This window comes from Pezoporus occidentalis, unplaced genomic scaffold (assembly GCF_034315485.1).
Source record: "Pezoporus occidentalis ecotype Australia unplaced genomic scaffold, CSIRO_AGI_Poc_V1 ctg305, whole genome shotgun sequence".
NCBI classification, from domain to species: Eukaryota; Metazoa; Chordata; class Aves; order Psittaciformes; family Psittacidae; genus Pezoporus; species Pezoporus occidentalis.
In genome coordinates, this window is record NW_026914997.1 from 27597 (window position 1) to 47549 (window position 19953).

General features: G+C 41.8%; 1 protein-coding gene across 9 annotated transcripts in view; it reads right to left on the minus strand.

The window, feature by feature from the left end:
• REEP2 (receptor accessory protein 2) overlaps positions 1-19953 on the minus strand; it is a 35446-nt gene that overhangs the window by 10324 nt on the left and 5169 nt on the right. Inside the window, exons 3-10 of one of the 9 annotated variants that reach the window (XR_009966468.1) lie at positions 18784-18860; positions 17537-17605; positions 17212-17332; positions 16542-16655; positions 16026-16173; positions 15126-15283; positions 8383-11549; positions 1978-7633 (exon numbers count right to left, since the gene is read on the minus strand). Coding sequence is in view for 7 of the 9 variants with exons in the window: in XM_062627739.1 (XP_062483723.1) it covers positions 11475-11549; positions 15126-15283; positions 16026-16173; positions 16542-16655; positions 17212-17332; positions 17537-17605; positions 18784-18860 (762 nt within the window). In the remaining 2 variants the exon portion in view is untranslated. Of the gene's footprint in view, positions 1-1977; positions 7634-7780; positions 11550-12292; positions 13232-13759; positions 14122-15125; positions 15284-16025; positions 16174-16541; positions 16656-17211; positions 17333-17536; positions 17606-18783; positions 18861-19953 lie in introns of those variants that run through there. The other 8 variants (XR_009966469.1, XM_062627739.1, XM_062627741.1 and 5 more) reach the window with 8 other exon arrangements.

Genomic DNA, 19953 nt, shown 5'->3' on the forward strand with positions numbered 1-19953 from the left:
TGCAACAATACACATTTTTAAGGCTAAAATCAGAACATCATGGATATACCGTCTACTGGCTATAAGCGGTAGTATCGGGTACAGCGAAGAAGCTCTAAAATGAAATGTAGTTTTTTACTGATTGCTGCCTGTAGCGTAGCCCATTAGAAGGAACATAAGACCTGGCTTCACATGTCAAATCCAAGGCAGAAGAACAAATACAGCATAGTCAAGACAATTAATTGCTCTGTATCCTTGTTTCCATTTTGATCCTTGTCTTATGTAGCCAAACGACAAATACTATTTAGAAACAATTCTAATGGTTTCCGTATGCTAGGAAGAACACAAATCAGCCCCCCACAAATGGTATAAAAAAGCATGCCAGGTCAGGATAGGTAATTGTACTCTTACTCCATGGGCAGTTAGGCTGATGAAAGTGCACATACCTCCTACTGAATGTGCAGAATGGTTCCAAAGCCTCATGGTTATCCACATTATTAAATAATGACAGCTCTAGTGAGTAAACATCATAAACCAGGACAAATGCTCTTGACCAGATAAATCACCTCGGGGATCCAAAAGGATTCTCTCTTGTCACTGTTCTGGCAGACTAAACTGCTTGCCAATCATCTCTGATTACAACTCACAGATTTAGTGGTACTTTACACTTGAGCCTGCTAGCCCAGGAGAAGAGGCTGAAATTCCAGAGTTGCCAGTGTTCTAACAAACAGGCAAACTCAAAGTCCAAACCTGTGCAGCTCATTAACTACTCCTGTAATAATTCTGCATAGGTCAAGTGCTGTTGTACCATATTTGAGTGTACAACAAATATAGGATTATACACTTGTCCTCTGGGAAAAGTGGGGATATGAAATATTAGGCTCAGACAGCAAAATAACCACATAGTATTTTTTGCACGTTCCCAGAAATAGTCAAATACCTTCTATTTACTACATAAACATTTCAGCTTCTGACTGCTGGGGTTGGGAATCTCAACCCTGAGCTGCTCATATAGAAGCAGCAGCAAATCTGCCTCCTTCCTGAGGACATCCATGGAGACGGAAGGCTGACGAGTTAAGATATTCATAGCATTGGTGGGACAAACTGACAGCAAGGAGGGAGAGGAAGAGAAAGGCTCCACCTACACAAGAGTCCCAAAGGAAAACTACACTTTGCAAGGGGTGGGTAGTGGTGGGAGGAGGGTGGGGACTAGGCTGAGTTTTAAAGTCAAAAAGGATTTCAATTCAATCAAAACCAAAGACTCAGTCTATCAGCGCTGTTGTTAAAATCTAGAGACCACAGTTCATCAGCTCGAGACCTCAGTACTACCCAAACCACCGAGTTTCTACTTGATGCCAGTAGAACCTTGTGAGAGTGTTCTCTTATCCCAGTCACTACAACTGCTAGCCCTGACTACCAACTTTAGCAGGGCCTGTGGAGGATCAACTGTTGATGATAACCACAGAAAATTCTTCTCACAGCCCATTTTTTTTCCTTGTAATTTCACACACCCTCTGTCTGCTGCCTGCACCACAAGGCTTTCAGTAAGCAAGCTGAGCTCTTGCTACCTGCCCTGCAAACTGCAATTATTTCCTCACCAGTGCAGTATTTCATGCCTGGGTGTAGTAGCTATGTAGTACTGACTAACCATGCATGCTTCTGCACTTCCACCCAGAAATGGATATTCACCACTCTAACTCTGTACATATAAATTCATCCCACCCTCTGTCCTCCCAAGAAGTTGTCTGCAGTTGAAATTTATGCAGGACTCTGAGATGCATACAAGTAATAGTATTTGATTTTACTGTGATCTGTACCTGCAGGAGCAAAAAATCTACTTAACAAATGCAATATGAATTCAAGTCCTCAGTTAACAGCTTCAGGAGTGGATGCAACTTAACTGAGAGGCACCATCTAAGTGAAGAAACAAAGCCAGGACAAACCACATTCTCCTAACCTGCCTTGATTTTCACACGGCAGAAACAGCAGGACTCTATGAATTTTCATATCTTTATTCAACAATGGAAGGGTAGAATGGCAGAAGACTAAACACATAAGACAGACATGGAGTTAAACTATAACAATTTGAGAAGATAAAAAACCAGCAGCCTTTTAATGAAAAATATTTACAGGCATCAATAATAAGAAACTAGGGCAGGGGGTGGGAGGAAATTATGTAAACTTGATAGCAAAGAACAAAAGCCCATACTCATAAACTTGTATGCTTGTTCTAGTGACACATGGAGATTTCAATTCAAATTATCCAAGACATTTACCTGCCAAAATAAACCAGGACTAAAAAGTTAATAATTAACTTCCAGAACCTCTCTCCCCCACCCACATCAATAACTAAGCTTCTAGCAAAGTAACTTCTATCTAGAAGGTGCCACCTCTGCTTGTGTTCAGTTATGCCTAAAGCACCACTTGCAAGATACCCACATAAAATGGCAGCAATATGTAATATTCAAAATATAGCCCTTGCATGATGCTTTGCCTTGTCAGCTGCTAGAGTCTTCATCAAGTTGATACAGCTTAAACAGACACAATATAATAAGCTTTTCCAAACACTCTTTAACCCCAACAGAAGGGCTGTATTTACATGTTTATGACCCTTAACGCCTCAAAGGGGAACTTGGCCAGGAAAGATGCTTCCAGCAGAAATGTCAAAATAACTGAGAAAGGAAATGAAGATTAGCTGCCACCCCGTGGAATGAAAGCACATCCGCATCGATAACACCTTTTCTATCATACTCTGGGAAGAAATGGAAGAAAAACAGCAGGTCCTTTGAAGTAGGAGAAACTAAATGAGAGCAAATGAGCAAGATATTGAAGAGATAGTACAAGATTTTTTTTAATGGTCTTCATAAAAGATAATGTAAAAAGATACCTAGAAAGAGTATGGGTAACAAAGCTCAATACAAGATTGGGATGACTTAGGGTTTTTTACATTTAAGTTGTCATACTGCAGTAAGTGACCAAACTTTTAATGACTACAAAAAACTAGTGGAAGAAGTTGAACAACTTTTTCCCCTCAAAAAAACCAACCCTAGTAACCCAGTCATTTAACATCACCATGCCTCACAGCATGGGCAAAAAAGTGATAGTCAGGAAGAGGCTTTTCCAGTGTGTGTAATTCCAGACTGCCCACTGGTCATCAAACAGATTGAGCAGTATCAGACAAGAGACTGGACTAGCTGAACCAGATAAGTTTGGGCTGGCCTCTTCTGGTTTTCCTTTTCTGAGGTAACAGACTCTGAGCATCACAGTGGCTCCACTATCAGTTACTATAATCCTGCAGCAAATACAGAATGGTCACAACAGCTGGCTTTTACAAAAATCGGCTTTTAAATGCATTTTAGATTCTATTTAATTCAAGATATTCATTGCCCCAAATTAGCAAGTGATAGGAGCAATGCTGTAATTTCCATTCAGTTGCTAGATTCCCCATTAGGGCCTAGGAAAAGAGGAAGCTTGGAAAATACTGTGATTTGGCTTTGGCTATACTTATATCCAGCACATTTCCTTATAAAACTGACATTAAGTATTGATAGTAGACAGCCTTTACATTAAAGCTCTATGCTGCCAGAGACAGCCATTCACTAACTATGAGACTCAGTCATGAGGGCTCATTCCTACTTCCCTCAGTAACATATCTATTTCTTACAACTCTTCAAATCACTATTAAAAATGCATTCCTATAATGGAATACGTGCTGCTGGGATCTCAAATATGTCAGGGCAATCCACAACTTGTAGCTGAAATTTAGCACCTGCCTGAAAGCACTGCTGTTATTTAACTGATCGTATGATGGAAAAAAAACAGAACAGAAACAGATCACTTATTGTTGCTGGTGGGTTGTTTGGTTGGTTTTACGAAGTCTGACAATAAAGAATCCCCAGTTCTAGTCTAAATTCTATTTCTCTTTCCAACCTTCTGGTATGTCCTGAACCTTCCTTCAGTTTGTAAACCTCCATTTAGGACGCTGAAAATAAAAGACCTCCTCTTTCTCAAAAGCAGAACGAATTAGGTTCCTATTAGGATTTCCATCTATTTTGAGATGCAAGGTCAGATACTCTACATACCTCTTGCTGCTTCCTGTGCAACCTTCTGGCCTATCAGCCACTCCTCCCAGTCCTGCATTATCAGCAGACTTAGAGAGTACACTCTTGCCCTCTCATCCAGACCACTGTGAAGATGTTAGAGGACTGGACGCAGTGCTGAGCCCTGGGGTATGCTGATAGCTGCCGACCTCCAATTAGGCTCCCTGGGACTGATTACCACCCTCCAGGCCTGGCCATTCAGCCAGTTTTTATGCACCTCATTCTGCTCATTTAGCCCATACTCCATCACCTGTTCTATGAAAATCTGTTGTGAGATAATGTCAAAATCCCTTGTCCCTTTATGAACTTGTACGGTCAAGAAATAAGGTAGTCAGAGTTTTCCCTGAAATGCTTGCAACAGTAATTAGATTGTGACTGAAAAAAACCCCGAACAACCAAAGAATGAACCTGTCCTTCAGAATGTCAACTCTCTGTTGCCATGGTCACAAATTATCATAATAACTGTCAGACACGTATTTTTTAGACTAAAATTGCTTCTATTTTGCCAGAATACAGATCCAATTGAAAGAAACTACTCATTCTTACAAGGAAATACTAAACAAAAAATCAGAGTATAAATTATGGCAACACTACTGAATAAACAAACTCAAAGTGACTAATCGCAAAAAAAAAGGGGGGGGGGGGGGGGGGGATAAGTCACAAGCACTACCATATTTCCAGGAGCTAGAAAATAGCTTGAGTGGACAACAAAAAGATTTGAGGACAGGTATTCTGTAACACCATAATCTCAGCAAGCCTCACTGGAAAGTGGCTCAATTAGAAAGCCCAGCAAGTTTAAACAGCCTTAGCCAGGGGTTAACTGCAGTATTACTCTGTATTTCTTCATCAGAGCCCCAGTTTATCAGTGTCATGTTCCCCCCTCTCCCTCCCCCAGGTAAGACTTTCACTCTCATACACAGGAAATACTGACATTCAACCTGTCAGCTGTTACCAGAAAAGTCTCTGCTCTCTTTTCCACGACTGTATGTTATACCCTCTGGTGGACAACATGCAATTCACAATCCTTCCCTTGCCTTACGGCCTTTAGATCAGCACTGTGCTAACACAAACTTTGTCATGAAAATGTTGAATCAAAACCAAGTATTGCTACACAGCCTCTAATTTCTGCACTTAAAGGAAGGTCCTTCAAGTAATCTTTACTGGGCTAGATCTGTCTCAGCTTCTCCATTTTCTTACTGGGCTTTCATTCAACCCACACTGTCTCATACATAGCTCAGCACGCCTGAATTTAGATATGAATTAATGGACACCTGTCAAAGTAAAAGTTTCATTTATCTCTATATGGCATTCAGAACATTTGAGAAATAATTTAACAGAGGAGTCAAAGTGAGGAGTCCATCACCTCAGTGCTTTCCCAAAAAGGTAGCAGCATGAATACAAAGGGTTTGTATTCAATACCAGTTTGACGATCATAATCATTTACCTCCTAATTTTATAAAGTCACCAAAAATGTTCAACTTGCTTGCTTTTTGGTAAGTTACTAAGCAGTACTTATGATAAAAACTTAGTTCCCTTTTATGTAAAAATCTTACATGCTTGCCATGCAGGCTCAGTCTCCTCCCTGAGCTGCTGCAAAGAACATGACTGAATTCCCCACCTTTGATAAGTCAGTATAGCAATGTATTTCTACTGCTGCCACAAATCTTCTAGTCTCAGGCAAGCTATGTATTACAGAAGACTTGAACTGTTGCTCCTCTAGAGTTCACTCATTTTTGCAGCTTTTCCACAAATGTTATTTCTAACATATGGCTAAATACAGACACAACGCTCTTGTCCAAAGGGTCTGCAGTAAACATATTTCAGCCAGAACCCACTGCAAGAAAAGGGAATGACATCAAACTATGCTATCAGCAAGAGATCCTCAGATTCCATCTGGGAATCCAGCCTTAGGCCTTGTTGTACAAGTGACTGCACGATTCTAGGTCACAAGATTAAATAATGGGAAAACGCTAAATTTCAGCTCTACAAGACAGGATTTTTCATGTCTCCACACTCAGCAAAATGCAAGTAGTCCTTTGCTTCATGAAAACATGGGAAACTTAACTGGGTCATGAAAGGACAGGAGCTGAGAAAGACAGCATGAAAACACTGTTTGCTTGCAAGGGTTTTCAGCAAGGTTTTCAGCAAAGCAGCAGAGACCTAAATTTTTCCTGCAAAACTGCAGAAAAAAACCCACCAACTTGCCACTGTTTCTTTTAACTCATTATTTTAAGTTCTCATCAGAAATAAAGTGCTGGCAGTTCTGGCTTAATTTTGGGATTCTACAGACAGCTGTGTGTATGACCACAGCAAAGTCCAGCATTTAGTTCATCCAAAACTGTAGGCTTGGGGGGAGGGGTAATTGCCCAGATGGAAGATATCCTCTGGAGCTCCCTCAACATAGCTACTGCAAAGTCATGCGAGACACCTGATACTCATCTGGTCCTCCCTGTAGATCAGCTGCCTGCAGAGGTTAAATTCAAACTTTATTGCTCCGAAGTGATGAAAGGTTCAAGAATCTCAACGTATGTTGCTCAAGCCCAGCTTAGAAAGGATAAGACAGAAAGAGAGGTGCTGTAAGAGAGGAATCAGGCTCTGATCTATAGAGCACAGAGTCTAAGTATTGCTCGAGGATCAGAAGAGCAGCAGCATTTCCTGGACAACTCTGTACTGTACAGAAGACAGGCTCTTAGCTGCTATGAAGGCTTACTGTCTACTGTTCAGTTGTTCTCACAAGTTACTCTGAACACTTCTTAAGATCTCTTCTTAAGCCCGCAGGCCTGTTAACAATACCTGTAAATAATGTAAGACCGAGTTATGTTGATTGCATCTAGTAATAGTGCCAAATTCCAGATTAAAAGGGACAAGGAATCCTTTCTCCTGAATAACACTGATGCACATTCCCATACAGCATACGCATTTCTGCACAACCCACCTCTCAAATATTAAACTCAGTAAGCTCCAGACCACAAATAGCACACAGGAACTCTTGGGCAACTGGTCCTAGAAGCCAGGAGGTTGAACTAGATGATCACCAGAGGTCCCTTCCAACTCCACTGACTATGATTCTACGAGATTCTATGAGTTCATATAGCTTCAGAATACTTTGCTGATTTTCCATGTATCTGACTTCAGAGGCAACTCGGAAAGCAGCAGCACAAGATATTTCAGCCAGGTGGCACACTGCAAATTTTTAGTGGCGAAGGCAAGAAAAGCTATACTACTGACAAGTTAGAGAGAGATGTGATTCAGCAATTCCCCAGCAAGTATCAGAGTAATGTGACAGTACAGTGTCCCCATCAGAAAGAAGGGCAACAATATTCCCCCCTCCCCAGATTTGTCTCTTAGGCAATAAGCCACACTTTCCAGCGTCATATGCAAGTTTGGAAGACAGACAGGAGAACTCAGCTCAACTCAATATCTGCTCTCAAGCATACAGTGACACTTCACAGGTAACATGCAAACCTCCTTGATACAATGCTATGTGCAGATCAGAGAATCAGTGGAGTATTCCATAGTTATCCAGCTTTCCTCCTAAGGCACGGTATTTCCCGCTGATTAAGATGGCAAAGAATAAACAACAATTTCTGGGAAGTTAAGATTCTCTAGAAATCTTGCTTTTCAAGGCAAAAATGACTTGGCCATATATTGTGAGGGAGTCACACTTTCAAGAGGGATGTATAAAAGAAGAAAGTCCAGACTGCAAAGGAACAATGATTGGAACTCAATTCACTAAAATGGGGGAAGGTGTAGCTTCCCCAGCACAAGCTTTGCAATTTTAAGAACACCAGCATCCCTCTAATACATCCTCTACCTACCAAGGAAACTAGCTTAAAAGAAATCAGAACCCTGGACCCAGAAACATCAGGCTGGAGAATCAGAAACTCAATAAAGAACAGTAAGAAATTAAGATGTTGAGTTTAAGTGTAAGGTTTAAAACCTGACAGTAGTCTCTTCCTATTTCTTACTCACTGTGGAGGATACTGCCAAGCAAGTAAACACTGTTCCCTTTTATGCAGGAAATCATTAGGTTTCTCAGATGGGAAACCACATTTCACTATTGTCTCTTGCAACAGCAGAACCCTGATTCATAGTATTATAAAGTGTGGAGGTACAACATTTCTTTCCAAAAGGTGGCCATGGCTTTACTTTGTATCTCATGGTACAGGTATTTCAGGCCAATTTTTAGGCACACAAAATTTGACACATACAACCCCCACCCCTCTTGCAACTTTTGGTATTATTTTCTCTCTGATTTTCAATCTCTGCCCAGGCATATTAGGAAGGGGGTATGAAGACTTACTGAACACAGTGGGTTCTACTGCTGGGTGAAGATGTAACCATTTGCTTAATTGCACAATGAAGGTCACAGATGATACTGAAGAGAAACATTTCCAGCTGAACTATTCCAACATTTTCTGCTGAAAACAATGAGTATCAGCTGACAAAAGCATTTTATCAAACCAGCACATTCAGTGTTCTCATTAACAAGGGAATTTCTACACAAAAATATGCCATCCAATGCAGAACTGTATCTAGCAACTCACTAAGAGGTCACATGGGTGGTGGCAGATGTGCAGAGGTTTTGGTCAAGTGGAGCACAATCCAGCAGTCACATTTCTACTGGAAGAAGAAAACAGTGTCCATGCTAAGATATTTTGCTTGCTCTGGGTAAGTTCTGCTGCTTGACATCATCAGCTCTGTATCACATACTAGATAACAGTCCTTAACTCTACTTCAGACTGTCTCTTGCAACCAGAAGTCATTTAATTCCCTTGTACAACAAAACTCACAAGTAAGACTGACGCATAGCCACAGGCTAATAACATCAAGCAACAATGCTAAGTAAAAAATACTTAGCTCAAGAAGACAAAGGTAAACACAAATGCCAAAACTGAGTCTTCAGAAATTCTTTTTGTGCTTCAAAGAAGGAACAGTTACTACAAATGAAGAGATTCCAGAAAACATTCTGGAAAGCCACTTTATGAAAGCAGAGCCATCTGAGATATCACAACACATGCACACGGAAAGTGCACAAGGATCAGCATAAGGGGAGACTAATGAATCCTTGGCTTCCAAATCAAATCCCTCACAATGATTTACACAAATGATTTGCTATGGAAATTTTTAGTTGGAAAAAAAAGTAATCCAGAAATGTGGTCATACAGATACTTAGTATATAGAGAATAACGGTTCTCTTTTATTCAGTACAGTAAAATCAAGGACATCAATTCCTCGCAACTGAACCTTCCCCATAATCAGTAAAGATTTTTATCCCTTAGATGGAGAAAGAACTTTCCTCTGGAAACAGAAAGAATTCCTGCTTCAGGACATGCTTTGCATGTACTAGTGAGACATGTATGCACTGTTTGCTAACAAACTAAAAAAACAAAATACTTGCCTTTTTTTTCTTTTCTTTGTGAAACTCAAACCTTGAAGCCACACCAAGGGTTTTCTCCTGCCTTCTGGGTAATTTAGGACAAGTATTTCTGTGAAGATGCAAGTTTGTGACATGCTTTGTCAAGACTTAAATTTAAAGCTACAAATAAAACTAACTTGTTTTCTTAAAATAGTAAATTTGTAACAATTTTCCACCAGGACAACAGGAAACAAGAAAAAAATTCAGTCCTCATCTTCAACTTCACAAACTGTTGAAGGGCTATTCTTTAAGATAGAAATACTTGTGTACTATTACTTGCAGAAGAGCTTCTATACATCATCAACAGCAAATTACAGGGCTCTGTAAACAATCCGCTGTAATTTAAGAAATGTGACAGCAAAAGATGTGGGCAAACACAAATGTCTGCGTCTAGAGCCAAGAATGATCTTCAGTAGGGAAGGAGGAGCCAGGTTCCTCTGATAACTAGTTTCACTAAAGATTGAATGAATACTTGACGGTCTTAGACAACCACGTCTATAATGGTGCTCTTCCATTACAGATCTCAACAGGAACCCCACTCATCTCAAATGCCCACTGACTCTGTTGGCAGTTGTACAGGGGATCTCCCCTTAACAATGTTCAAAAGCTTAGACTCCAGTATGGCTTGGCATGATACAAATTTTCTCTGCAACACTGCAATTTAACTCCCACAATATATATATACTACATTCAGTGTAGTTCTGTCCCAGGTGTTACATACTGCTGAAGTCTTAGGACATTGATAAACATGGCACATGTTTATCAAAGAAACATAGAAAACTTGTTCAAGGGCTGCAGTAGGATAAAGCAAGAGGACTCATTAATCACTAATGTTCCTTACTCCCTGCTTTTTACCCCCCATAAAAGGAATCCTGAAATTAGCAACATTCATACATCAGCTATTTATTAGTTCTCATACCCTGATGACTGGATTTCCTAAATCCAGTAGAGGATAAGGGCTCCTGAAATTCTCAACATGCCTGCAGACGACACTGAGATTTTCCCCAGTCATCTGCCAGAACGAAAAAACTGTCTGAAGTAACAAGCATCAGGATGACATGGAGTTCAACCACTAAATGGCAAAGCAACAGTCTCCCTGCCAACTTCTCCCACCACGAGACTCGCCTCACACTGATGGTATCACAGGAATCAAAATGAACAACAGAACCTGAAATAAAATTCAAGCAGCTTCAAAAAGAGCTGAAATCTTACCAATGCCCAACTTTCTTTTTCAATAGCTAACTGTTACAGTTACTACTGTAACTACAGTTACAGTATCTACTTCACCACAGGTGCATTTAAGAGCACATTTTCTTCATTACTCAGTTTTTCAATTATCTCCCTTCACCTTCCAAGGAAAAAAATTAAAACCAATCTCTTCACCTTACAGTACTAGTAATGTGTATCTAGCATACTCCTCCCATGAGCCAGTCCATTAGATTCAAAAGCACTCAGCATACATCATTTCAGTCACCTTCTCAAAGGGGATGGATATGACTGGTTTCAGTCCATTCTTAAGGAGGATGATTCATTGTGGGCACTTCTTCACAACACACAGCTGCAGAAGAATACCCAGAGCAAGACAAGACATTTTAGGAAGCCACTCACCCCTGTGGAACTCCAGCGTCTAATATTTTTCCAGCTTCTGTGCAAAGGATGTCTCTAACCCTAGTCAGTTCTCCCAGCAAAGACTCTCCTCAACTAGGTTTATACAGTGAGAATTCCAAAGCAACAGGCTATGTACAGACATATCAACATTCCCTCCAACAGAGGGATGAAAATGAGAAAATTCCTGAGGATGTGTATCCTCTACTGCATGTTCTGAATCCCAGCCTCCCCCTTGCCTCAGAATGAGCTCTACAAAGCAGTATCTGTTATGTACATGAATATCAGCTCCCTTCCTTTGGAAAATTTCCCCTCAAAAGTGACAGGTAAATCCCAGGACAGAGAGAGGTGCTGGGGAAGGGAAGGCTGTCTTAGGATGACTCAACAGAAGCAAGAGAGCCTGCAGCTTTCTTCTTGGGACGGGCTTTGACACTTCTTACTGGAAGCTGAGGAGAAAGAAAAAGAGGCATCTTGGGTTAGTTTAACACCTAAATGTCTAACAGAAAGATACAAGAATGCAGAGTGAAAACAGAGGACAAAAACAACTATAATATGATGACCCTATTCATAGACTCGCAGACTGGTTTGGGTTGGAAGGGATCTTAAAGTTCATCCAGCTCCAACCCCTGCCACAGGCAGGGACACCTTCCACTGGAGCAGCTTGCTCCAAGCCCCTGTGTCCTACCTGGCCTTGAACACTGCCAGGGATGGGGTAGCCACAGCTTCTCTGGGCACCCTGTTCCAGCGCCTCAGCACCCTCACAGGGAAGAGCTTCTGCCTAAGAGCTCATCTCAGTCTCCCCTCTGGCAGGTTAAAGCCATTCCCCTTGGCATATCCCTATGGGCCCTTGTCCAAAGCCCCTCTCCAGATTTTCTGGAGCCCCTTTAGGCACTGGAGCTGCTCTAAGGTCTCCCCTTCAGGAGCCTTCTCTTCTCCAGGCTGCCCCAGCCCAGCTCTCTCAGCCTGGCTCCAGAGCAGAGCTGCTCCAGCCCTCGCAGCAGCTCTGTGGCCTCCTCTGGCCTCACTCCAACACCTCCACATCCCTCTTGTGCTGCTGCCCCAGAGCTGGATCAGGACTGCAGGGGGGTCCCACCAGAGCACAGTAGAGGGGGAGAATCCCCTCCCTGAGCTGCTGCTCACGCTCGGGGGATGCAGCCCAGCACACGGGGGGGGGGTGGGGGTCTGGGCTTAAGTGCATGATGAAGCTGGGTCATGGGGAGCTTCTCATTGATCAACATGATAAAGTCTTCCTCAGGACTGCTCCATCCATTCTCCACTAAGCCTGTATTTGTGCTGGGACTGCCCTGACCCAGGTGCAGGACCTTGCACTTGTTGAATTTCATGAGGTTCACACTGTCCCACCTCTCCAGCCTGTTCAGGTCACTCCGGATGGCATCCTGTCCCTCCAGCATGTGAACTGCACCTCACAAGTTGGTGTCATTGGCAAACTTGCTCAGGGTGCCCTCAATCCCACTGCCCATGTTGCTGATAAAGATGTCAAAGATGAAAATTCATGTCATCTGTTTTTTTTCAGAAAAGCTATTTAACCATTCATTTTGTTTTTTTTAGTAACCAAATCAGTCTGAGCATATCCGTCAAAGAGCAACCAGAAGAGTAAGACGTTCTAAAGCTGGGCAAGTATGATAATAAAACTGAAGTCAGCTGTCTTGACAAAAGATTAGACATAGTGATATTTCTAACTGGTACCATTCATATAACACTTCACTGTTATAACTTTTGTGCTTCTTGACTGCAATCCCAAAGACAATTATCCGAAAGATGTAGAAATATCTTAAACTGGTTTGCACACTTTAGTCCAGTGTCTTTCATTCTAGATATTGGCAAGAAGAGGGCATTTATGATCTATAATGAATTCAGACCTTCTGGGCAATTTCAGACATCTCAGTTCAAGGTCTCCTACAATTCCTACATTTGAACTAAAGCTCCAAACAGACCAAGCATAAGACCCAATATGCCTGCAAAAGGGCTTTACTGGAATTTCTGTATTCAGAATAAACAGCACTGAAGAGTCGTTACTCTCTTTCCATGATTTCACTTTAAAAATTTCTCCCTAGGAAAGCTTAGAATCAAATGTTGTTGCTCTGGTTTTCACATACAGTCTAATATGCTAGAGAAGAAAGAAGAGGGGTCAACTCAGAAGTAAGCCCTGGGCATTAAAAAAAGATTCAGTCTGATTTTAAATGCATCTTTATGTGTACATGTTCATCTTTGAAGATATTCAAAAGCCATTTGAACATGGTCCTGGGAAACAGGCTCTAGATAGCCTCGCTTGAGCAGTGGGGTAGGACCAGATGATCTGCAAAGGTCCCCTCCGACCTCAGCTATTCTGTGATTCTGTTATAAACAGTACTTATACGCAAAAGTTTCCTGTACATTGTAAGATGAGGTTAACAGTACAACTAAAATTGATGCTCTAAGCAATTACTTTCCTCGAAATAATTCAATATTTAGCCTGAAAAGCTCAACAATGTGAGCCTGAGCTGAATCAAGCAAACAAGATCACACTGCACAAAAAGGGACAACCATTTTATCATGTGCAAATCAAACAACAAGAAACATTCAAGTATGAGTCAAAACCTGGAAAGAAGCACCTCAAAAGACTGTTAAGCTAAAATGACTCTTGTACACAGTTGCCTTTATTTTCCTATATGGTTTGTTTAATAATAAGAATACAGGCAACTCATGCCCCATCTGAATGGCTGTAAATATCCTGGATCAAGCCATGGCATACAGAGGAGATGGCAACAGTGACTAGTTACCCGAACTTCTAGACAAAACCCTCAAGGTGGGGAAGGAGCAGGATGGGTGTGGGGAGTGTTGAGGAGGGGGAAATTACATTTTCCCCATATCTAATATGCAGAAGTCCAGGAAGGCCTAACATTAGTTCTAGGTACATTAGTTCTAGAACATTAGTTCTAGGTACAGAACTAATGTATTTTAGATGAGAAGAAAGAGCTGTCCCAGGGATAAATGTCACAGTAGTATTATATATTCAGACTGTAACAGTCAGGAAAGAAGAGACAGTAAACGAAACATGTTAAAAATATCTAATGCTCCCACTCTTCAACACAAACCTGAATGAAAGAGAAGCGAGGACCTAGCTTATGACAGAGGCTTACAGGCATGATAAAAATACAAAAGCTAGAGACTAGTACAGCAAGTAGACAGCAAGTCCTCTGATGTAGGATTCAACTAGCAAAGACTGAGTCCAACAAAGTTAGAATCCTAGAATAGTTCGGGTTGGAAAGGACCTTAAGATCACCAAGTTCCAACCCCTCTGCCATAGGGGGGGATACCTCGCACTCGCTGGGCAACCCATTCCAGTGCCTCACCACCCTAACAGGAAAGAATTTCTTCCTTATATCCAATCTAAACTTCCCCTGTTCAAGTTTTAACCCCTTACCCCTTGTCCTGTCACTACAGTCCCTAATGAAGAGTCCCTCCCAGCATCCCTATAGGCCCCCTTCAGATACTGGAAGGCTGCTATGAGGTCTCCATGCAGCCTTCTCTTCTCCAGGCTGAACAGCCCCAACTTTCTCAGCCTGTCTTCATACAGGAGGTGCTCCAGCCCCTGATCATCCTCGTGGCCTCCTCTGGACTGGTTCCAACAGTTCCATGTCCTTTTTGTGTTGAGGACACCAGAACTGCACACAATACTCCAGGCGAGGTCTCACAAGAGCAGAGTAGAGGGGCAGCATCACCTCCTTCGTCCTGCTGGTAACGCTCCTTTTGATGCAGCCCAGGATACGGTTGCTTTCTGGGCTGCGAGCGCACACTGGAGCCGGCTCGTGTTCATTTTCTCATCGACCAACACCCCCAAGTCCTTCTCTTCAGGGCTGCTCTGAATCTCTTTGCCCAACCTGTAGCTGTGCCTGGGATTGCCCCGACCCAGGTGCAGGACCTTGCATGTAAACAGCTTTTAAATGCAGTGAGACTATGAGCCTTCCAACAAACCTCACAAATCAACATATGTACTGGGAATAATTTACCCACCAGCTTACCTCAGCTTTCATCATCTTCTTAGGAGTTTTGAGACTCTGGGTACGTTTAGGAAGTTTATCTCCTGCATCTTCATCTGATGGGTCTGTTCTAGTCTCCAGTGGGGTTCCATTAGACCTCTGTGCCACACTGCTCTCCTCTCCTGAGGAGTAACAGGAAGCTAAGCAATAAGAGAGAAAGTTTTAGCAAATACTTTTGAAAAATCACATAAAATCTAAAATGGGCCATCCCGAAGGACCACATGAAAGGGAGATGTCAACAATCCTGAACAAGGATAATCCAAAAAGTAGAGATGTGTTAGTAGATGGCCTAGCAGGGATGTTTGTCATGGTTTAAGCCCAGGCAGTAACTCAGAACTGCCCACCAACTCGCTTACTCCCTGCCCCTTCCTCCCCCCACTCCCAGAGAGGTGGGGAGGAGAATGGAAAGAATGTAACTCACATAGGTTGAGATAAGAGCAGTCCAATAACTAAGGTATAACACAAAACCACTGCTGCTACCACCAATAATAATAATGATGGTAAGGGAAATAACAAGGGAAGAAAATACAACTGCTCGCCACCCTCCGACCAATACCCAGCCTGATTCGAGCAGTGATCTGGCCTTCTGGGTAATTCCCCCCGTTTATACAGTAGGCATGACATGCTGTGGTGTGGAATATCCCTTTGGTTAGTTTGGGTCAAGTGTCCTGTCCATGCTTCCTCCCGACTTCCCCTCCTCCCTGGCAGAGCATGAGACTAAGAAAAGTCCTTGGTGAGAGTAAACATCACCTAGCAACAACTAAAAACATCGGTGTTACCAGTGCTGTTCCCAGGCTGAAAGTCAAAACCACAGCACTGCACCAGCTACTAAGAAGGAGAAAAAAATCCTTTTACTCCTGAACCCAGGACAGTGTTCTGTACCTGAATCCTCAATGGTTTCAAGAAGACTCCCACCAGATGAGTGCAGTTGTGGCTCCCGGCTTCGCAGGTGCACAGTATCTTCATCCCGGATAAGAGTGAGATCCTGCATGCTGAAACTTCGCAGCTTCTCAGACAAAACTCCCTGGCCCTAAGATGGCAAAATAGTAAGGGTCAAGGGAACTTCACCTTCACCAAGATCATCTCACATGGGATCATTCAGAAGAAGAGAAAAGGTGTCCTATTCCCCAGTAGGGTACTCTGGGAAAAGAGAAAAGGGAAAAAGAAAAGTATGCTCCCAAGACCAAAAGAAAAGAGGTTAAAGCAAAATCCATTCCACTCTTCCTCACTTTTCTTAAGGCAAAGGATGGAATTAATCACAAGGCAAACTGGAGGAAAGGAAAAGTAGATTGGTGTCCACAGGTACCAGCATCTCTAACAAACTCATACTACTAATTGCTGGCACACAAAACTAAACTTCTGGGGGATTCCTGAATGTTACAGAAGGTGTTGTATTACCTTTGCAGCTGCAGTAACTGCTGCATTGGCAGCAAGGTTTAACCCTCTCTTGCCAACTCGCATCATGGTTTCATAGCTCTTGTCACGAGCCTGAGTAATGTATTCATCGATTTCCTAGGAAGGTAATGTGGAACATGGCATTTAGCTGCTTGTTACAAACATAATCAAAGTTCCCCCACCATCACCCTTAAAGCCCCAAAGCTCATCTGGACACTTTCTTCCAGACTACCATCAACAGCTGTCATTGATCACATAACTGAAGCTACTCTGCTACTTACAGAAAGCTTGCAAATGCAACTTTTCCTCAAAGTATGCTATTTCCAAATTGTAACAACCGAAACAAAGGAGCTGCTTAAACTGACAATGTGAAAAAAACAGCGTAACTACAGAACATGCTGCTCATATTGTAATTCGAAGAGCTTAACTACTGACAATAAGGGCTCATGACACTGCGTTAGTCAAACATGCTTTCTAAGCATTAGGCAAACTACTGGCTATGTTACAATTTTCAGTAAGCTGCAGGATGCCACTGCTGTCAGAGAGAGAATCATTCTACATCGATTAATGTCAGCACAAGCACGATTCCTGCATTTCAGTTTTTATTGCAGCATAACTGAATCAAAAGTCGGTCACATCCCAAACAGGTCAGTATCTTCTAACAAGTGAGTACCTTCTCCTTATTGGAGAGCGTTGGGTGCACAAACTTCCTGTAGAGGACACTGGAGCCCTTGGTGTAAGGGGAGAGCAGCCAAATGACAAATGCGATTTTCAGCTCGAAATAAAAGGGAAACCTGAGAGAAAGGGGTGGGGGGAGGAAGAGCGAGACAGAGAGAAAGATGGAGAACTGGTATCAAGATTAGCACAGGGACAGATGGAGACAACTGGCAGAAAGCAGTACAGGCAGAAAGAACAAAGACAAGATATAACGGCTCAGAAACAAAAGAATCAATATATCAGGTCATAATAGCAGAACCCTCTGGAATCCTAGAACATACCTGCTCCGAGTCTCACTTAGTCTTTCATCCATAGCCATGAAAACTCCATAAACAGGGCATCTCTCAGCCCTGCAAACACACCAAATTACAATCTGATAGCTACTCTCATCATTCTGAAGTTTGTTCAGAGAGTATCCCCTGGCTATTAATACTGCATTACTTTACATCTCATTTTCCAAAGTTTTCAACTATGACCTCCTTTTTTCAAATGGAGAAAAAGAAATCTGAAGCTCCTGCTAAGGCTGATGGCTCAGTTTCTGAAGCTTCCAGTAGGTACTCCACAGGTAACACTCTACAGGAGGATCAGTGTAAATAGAAAAGAGCTGGCAGCATGGACATCTCATCTCTAACCCTCACCCAATAAAGTTTCTGGGAAGAAACAGTAGCAAAGACTGAAACCAGTGAACAAAAACTTTCTTTCTCTGTTAGTAGTAAGAGACTTCTGGTTTTAGCAGTCCATTTTAAGCATGTGAACAAGCCAAAGCTCTTGTTCTTTTTAGATCTTTGCCTTTGAAAGTTTATGCAGGAAGAGGCAAAACTGATGAGTGTTTTTGTGAGGCATGTGTGGTGTGTAGCCATTTCATGTTTCTTTAAGAGATAGAATTCTTGACTAGTATTCTGTCAGAGATGTACGCAAAGCTCAAACACTAAAGCAAATGAAGAAACTGAAGACTGCCTGTTCGGAAGGTTCAGTTGAAGACATGTAATAGTGATTTGTCATTTTTGGAGGCGTCCATATTGCCAAGCACAAAACACAGCACTGCAAGGATTAAGAACCTGCTTCCCACAACTCCACCCCACTCCCACTAGTAGAAGAGAATTTAATCATGGAAAACACCTCTCGGAGCACAGAGGTGCATTTGATCTGCTCCTCCATACAAGGGCCTGGCAAAGCAAAACAGGCCCCTTCCTTCTACCATCTTTTTTTTGTTTTTAAGTATCTTTTATACCTCCGTTTCTCAAACTTCACCAGTTCCAATTAAGTCTCTCAAAAATGTTTGATATTATGAAGATCCTCTTACAGATGCTGCGCATTTATTCCAACTGTTTGCCAGTACAGAAGAAAGGTAAGACAGCAACTACTACCCACAGTATCTGCAAACCTGCAGACTCTTCAGAGGGACTGAAAATGCCTAAAGAGAGTTTATTCTTAGCATCCTAACACTACTCCTCCCTTCTTTAAAAAGCAATCAAACAAGCAACACCACCACCCCCCCCCCCCCATCCCATACTGCCAAGGAACTCACCAAGAAAGAACAATGTCTGTAAGTGTTTCTGCAGTGGTAAAAAAGGCAAACACAATCCAGTACATCATCCACTTCACCTGCAAAAGAGCAACCACTCAATGCATATCCATCAGAATCCAGAAAAAGGCAAAACGTCTTCTCAGTAAAAATGACTCATCATCTCCACACATTACGATGAATTCCACAACAAGAAGGGCATATATTATCAATAATGGAGGAGGGTCCATACTTAATGGTACATTATAGTTTGGGAAAACATGTAGTATTAATGTGCTCTAACTATATAAATGCATACAGGTACACTGATGAATGCACACCCTATTGCAGTACCATGAGCAACTGTGCAAAAGCCCCAAATAAGCTATCTAAAAAGAGCTAGCAGTTCACTTCAAGAAGTTATATTCTTTCATGTATCATGATTATTGTAATAAATACATACACACACACAAAAGTTTAAACTGTAGCCCTGTATTTTCCAAACCACAAAACCAAGAGATATAGGACTTTGCTCTTATTAGTAAGCATTATTTGCCTTAATCATTATGCCCAGAAATCACAGGAGCTCTTTTTAAATAAAGGCTCGTTAAGAGAGGTAAGAAAGCAAAAAACATGCCACAAACTCGTCTTCCTGTTTAAGGTCTACTTTGTGCTGTTAAGGTACATCTGTATGCCTGTCATCTATCTCCCTACTTTCTCACACCTTTCTTCCAAGCAGTAGATATTTCTTTCAAAGCAAACATAAAATAATCCCCCATTAACACACACACTCTCCCCCATCCTGTTTTAGTAGCAAGTCTCTGAATCAGCTGAATTATAAAAACTGCTACCCAAAAATGCCTAATAGTAAAAGAGTCGATATCTTATGTGGGAAACTGCCAGTTTTCTATGCTGTTCAGACATAAAAATAAGTAGCAGATAAATGGAAAGAAGAGGTCACCTTTGCTAAAATCAACTTAGCACTTTTAGTGTCATCAAGAATAGACACAAAAAGCAAACTGAATTAAAGAAATTCCACATATTAAAGCCACACATTAATCCATGTATTAAAATTACATGAACAGTTTAGTGACAGTCTTTGTTACAGCAAATGAAGTTATAAAAGCAGTTATCTCCCCAAACTTGTCTGTGTTGGGGAATTTGGTGATCTGTTCTTGAAAGAGCTTCCAAAAC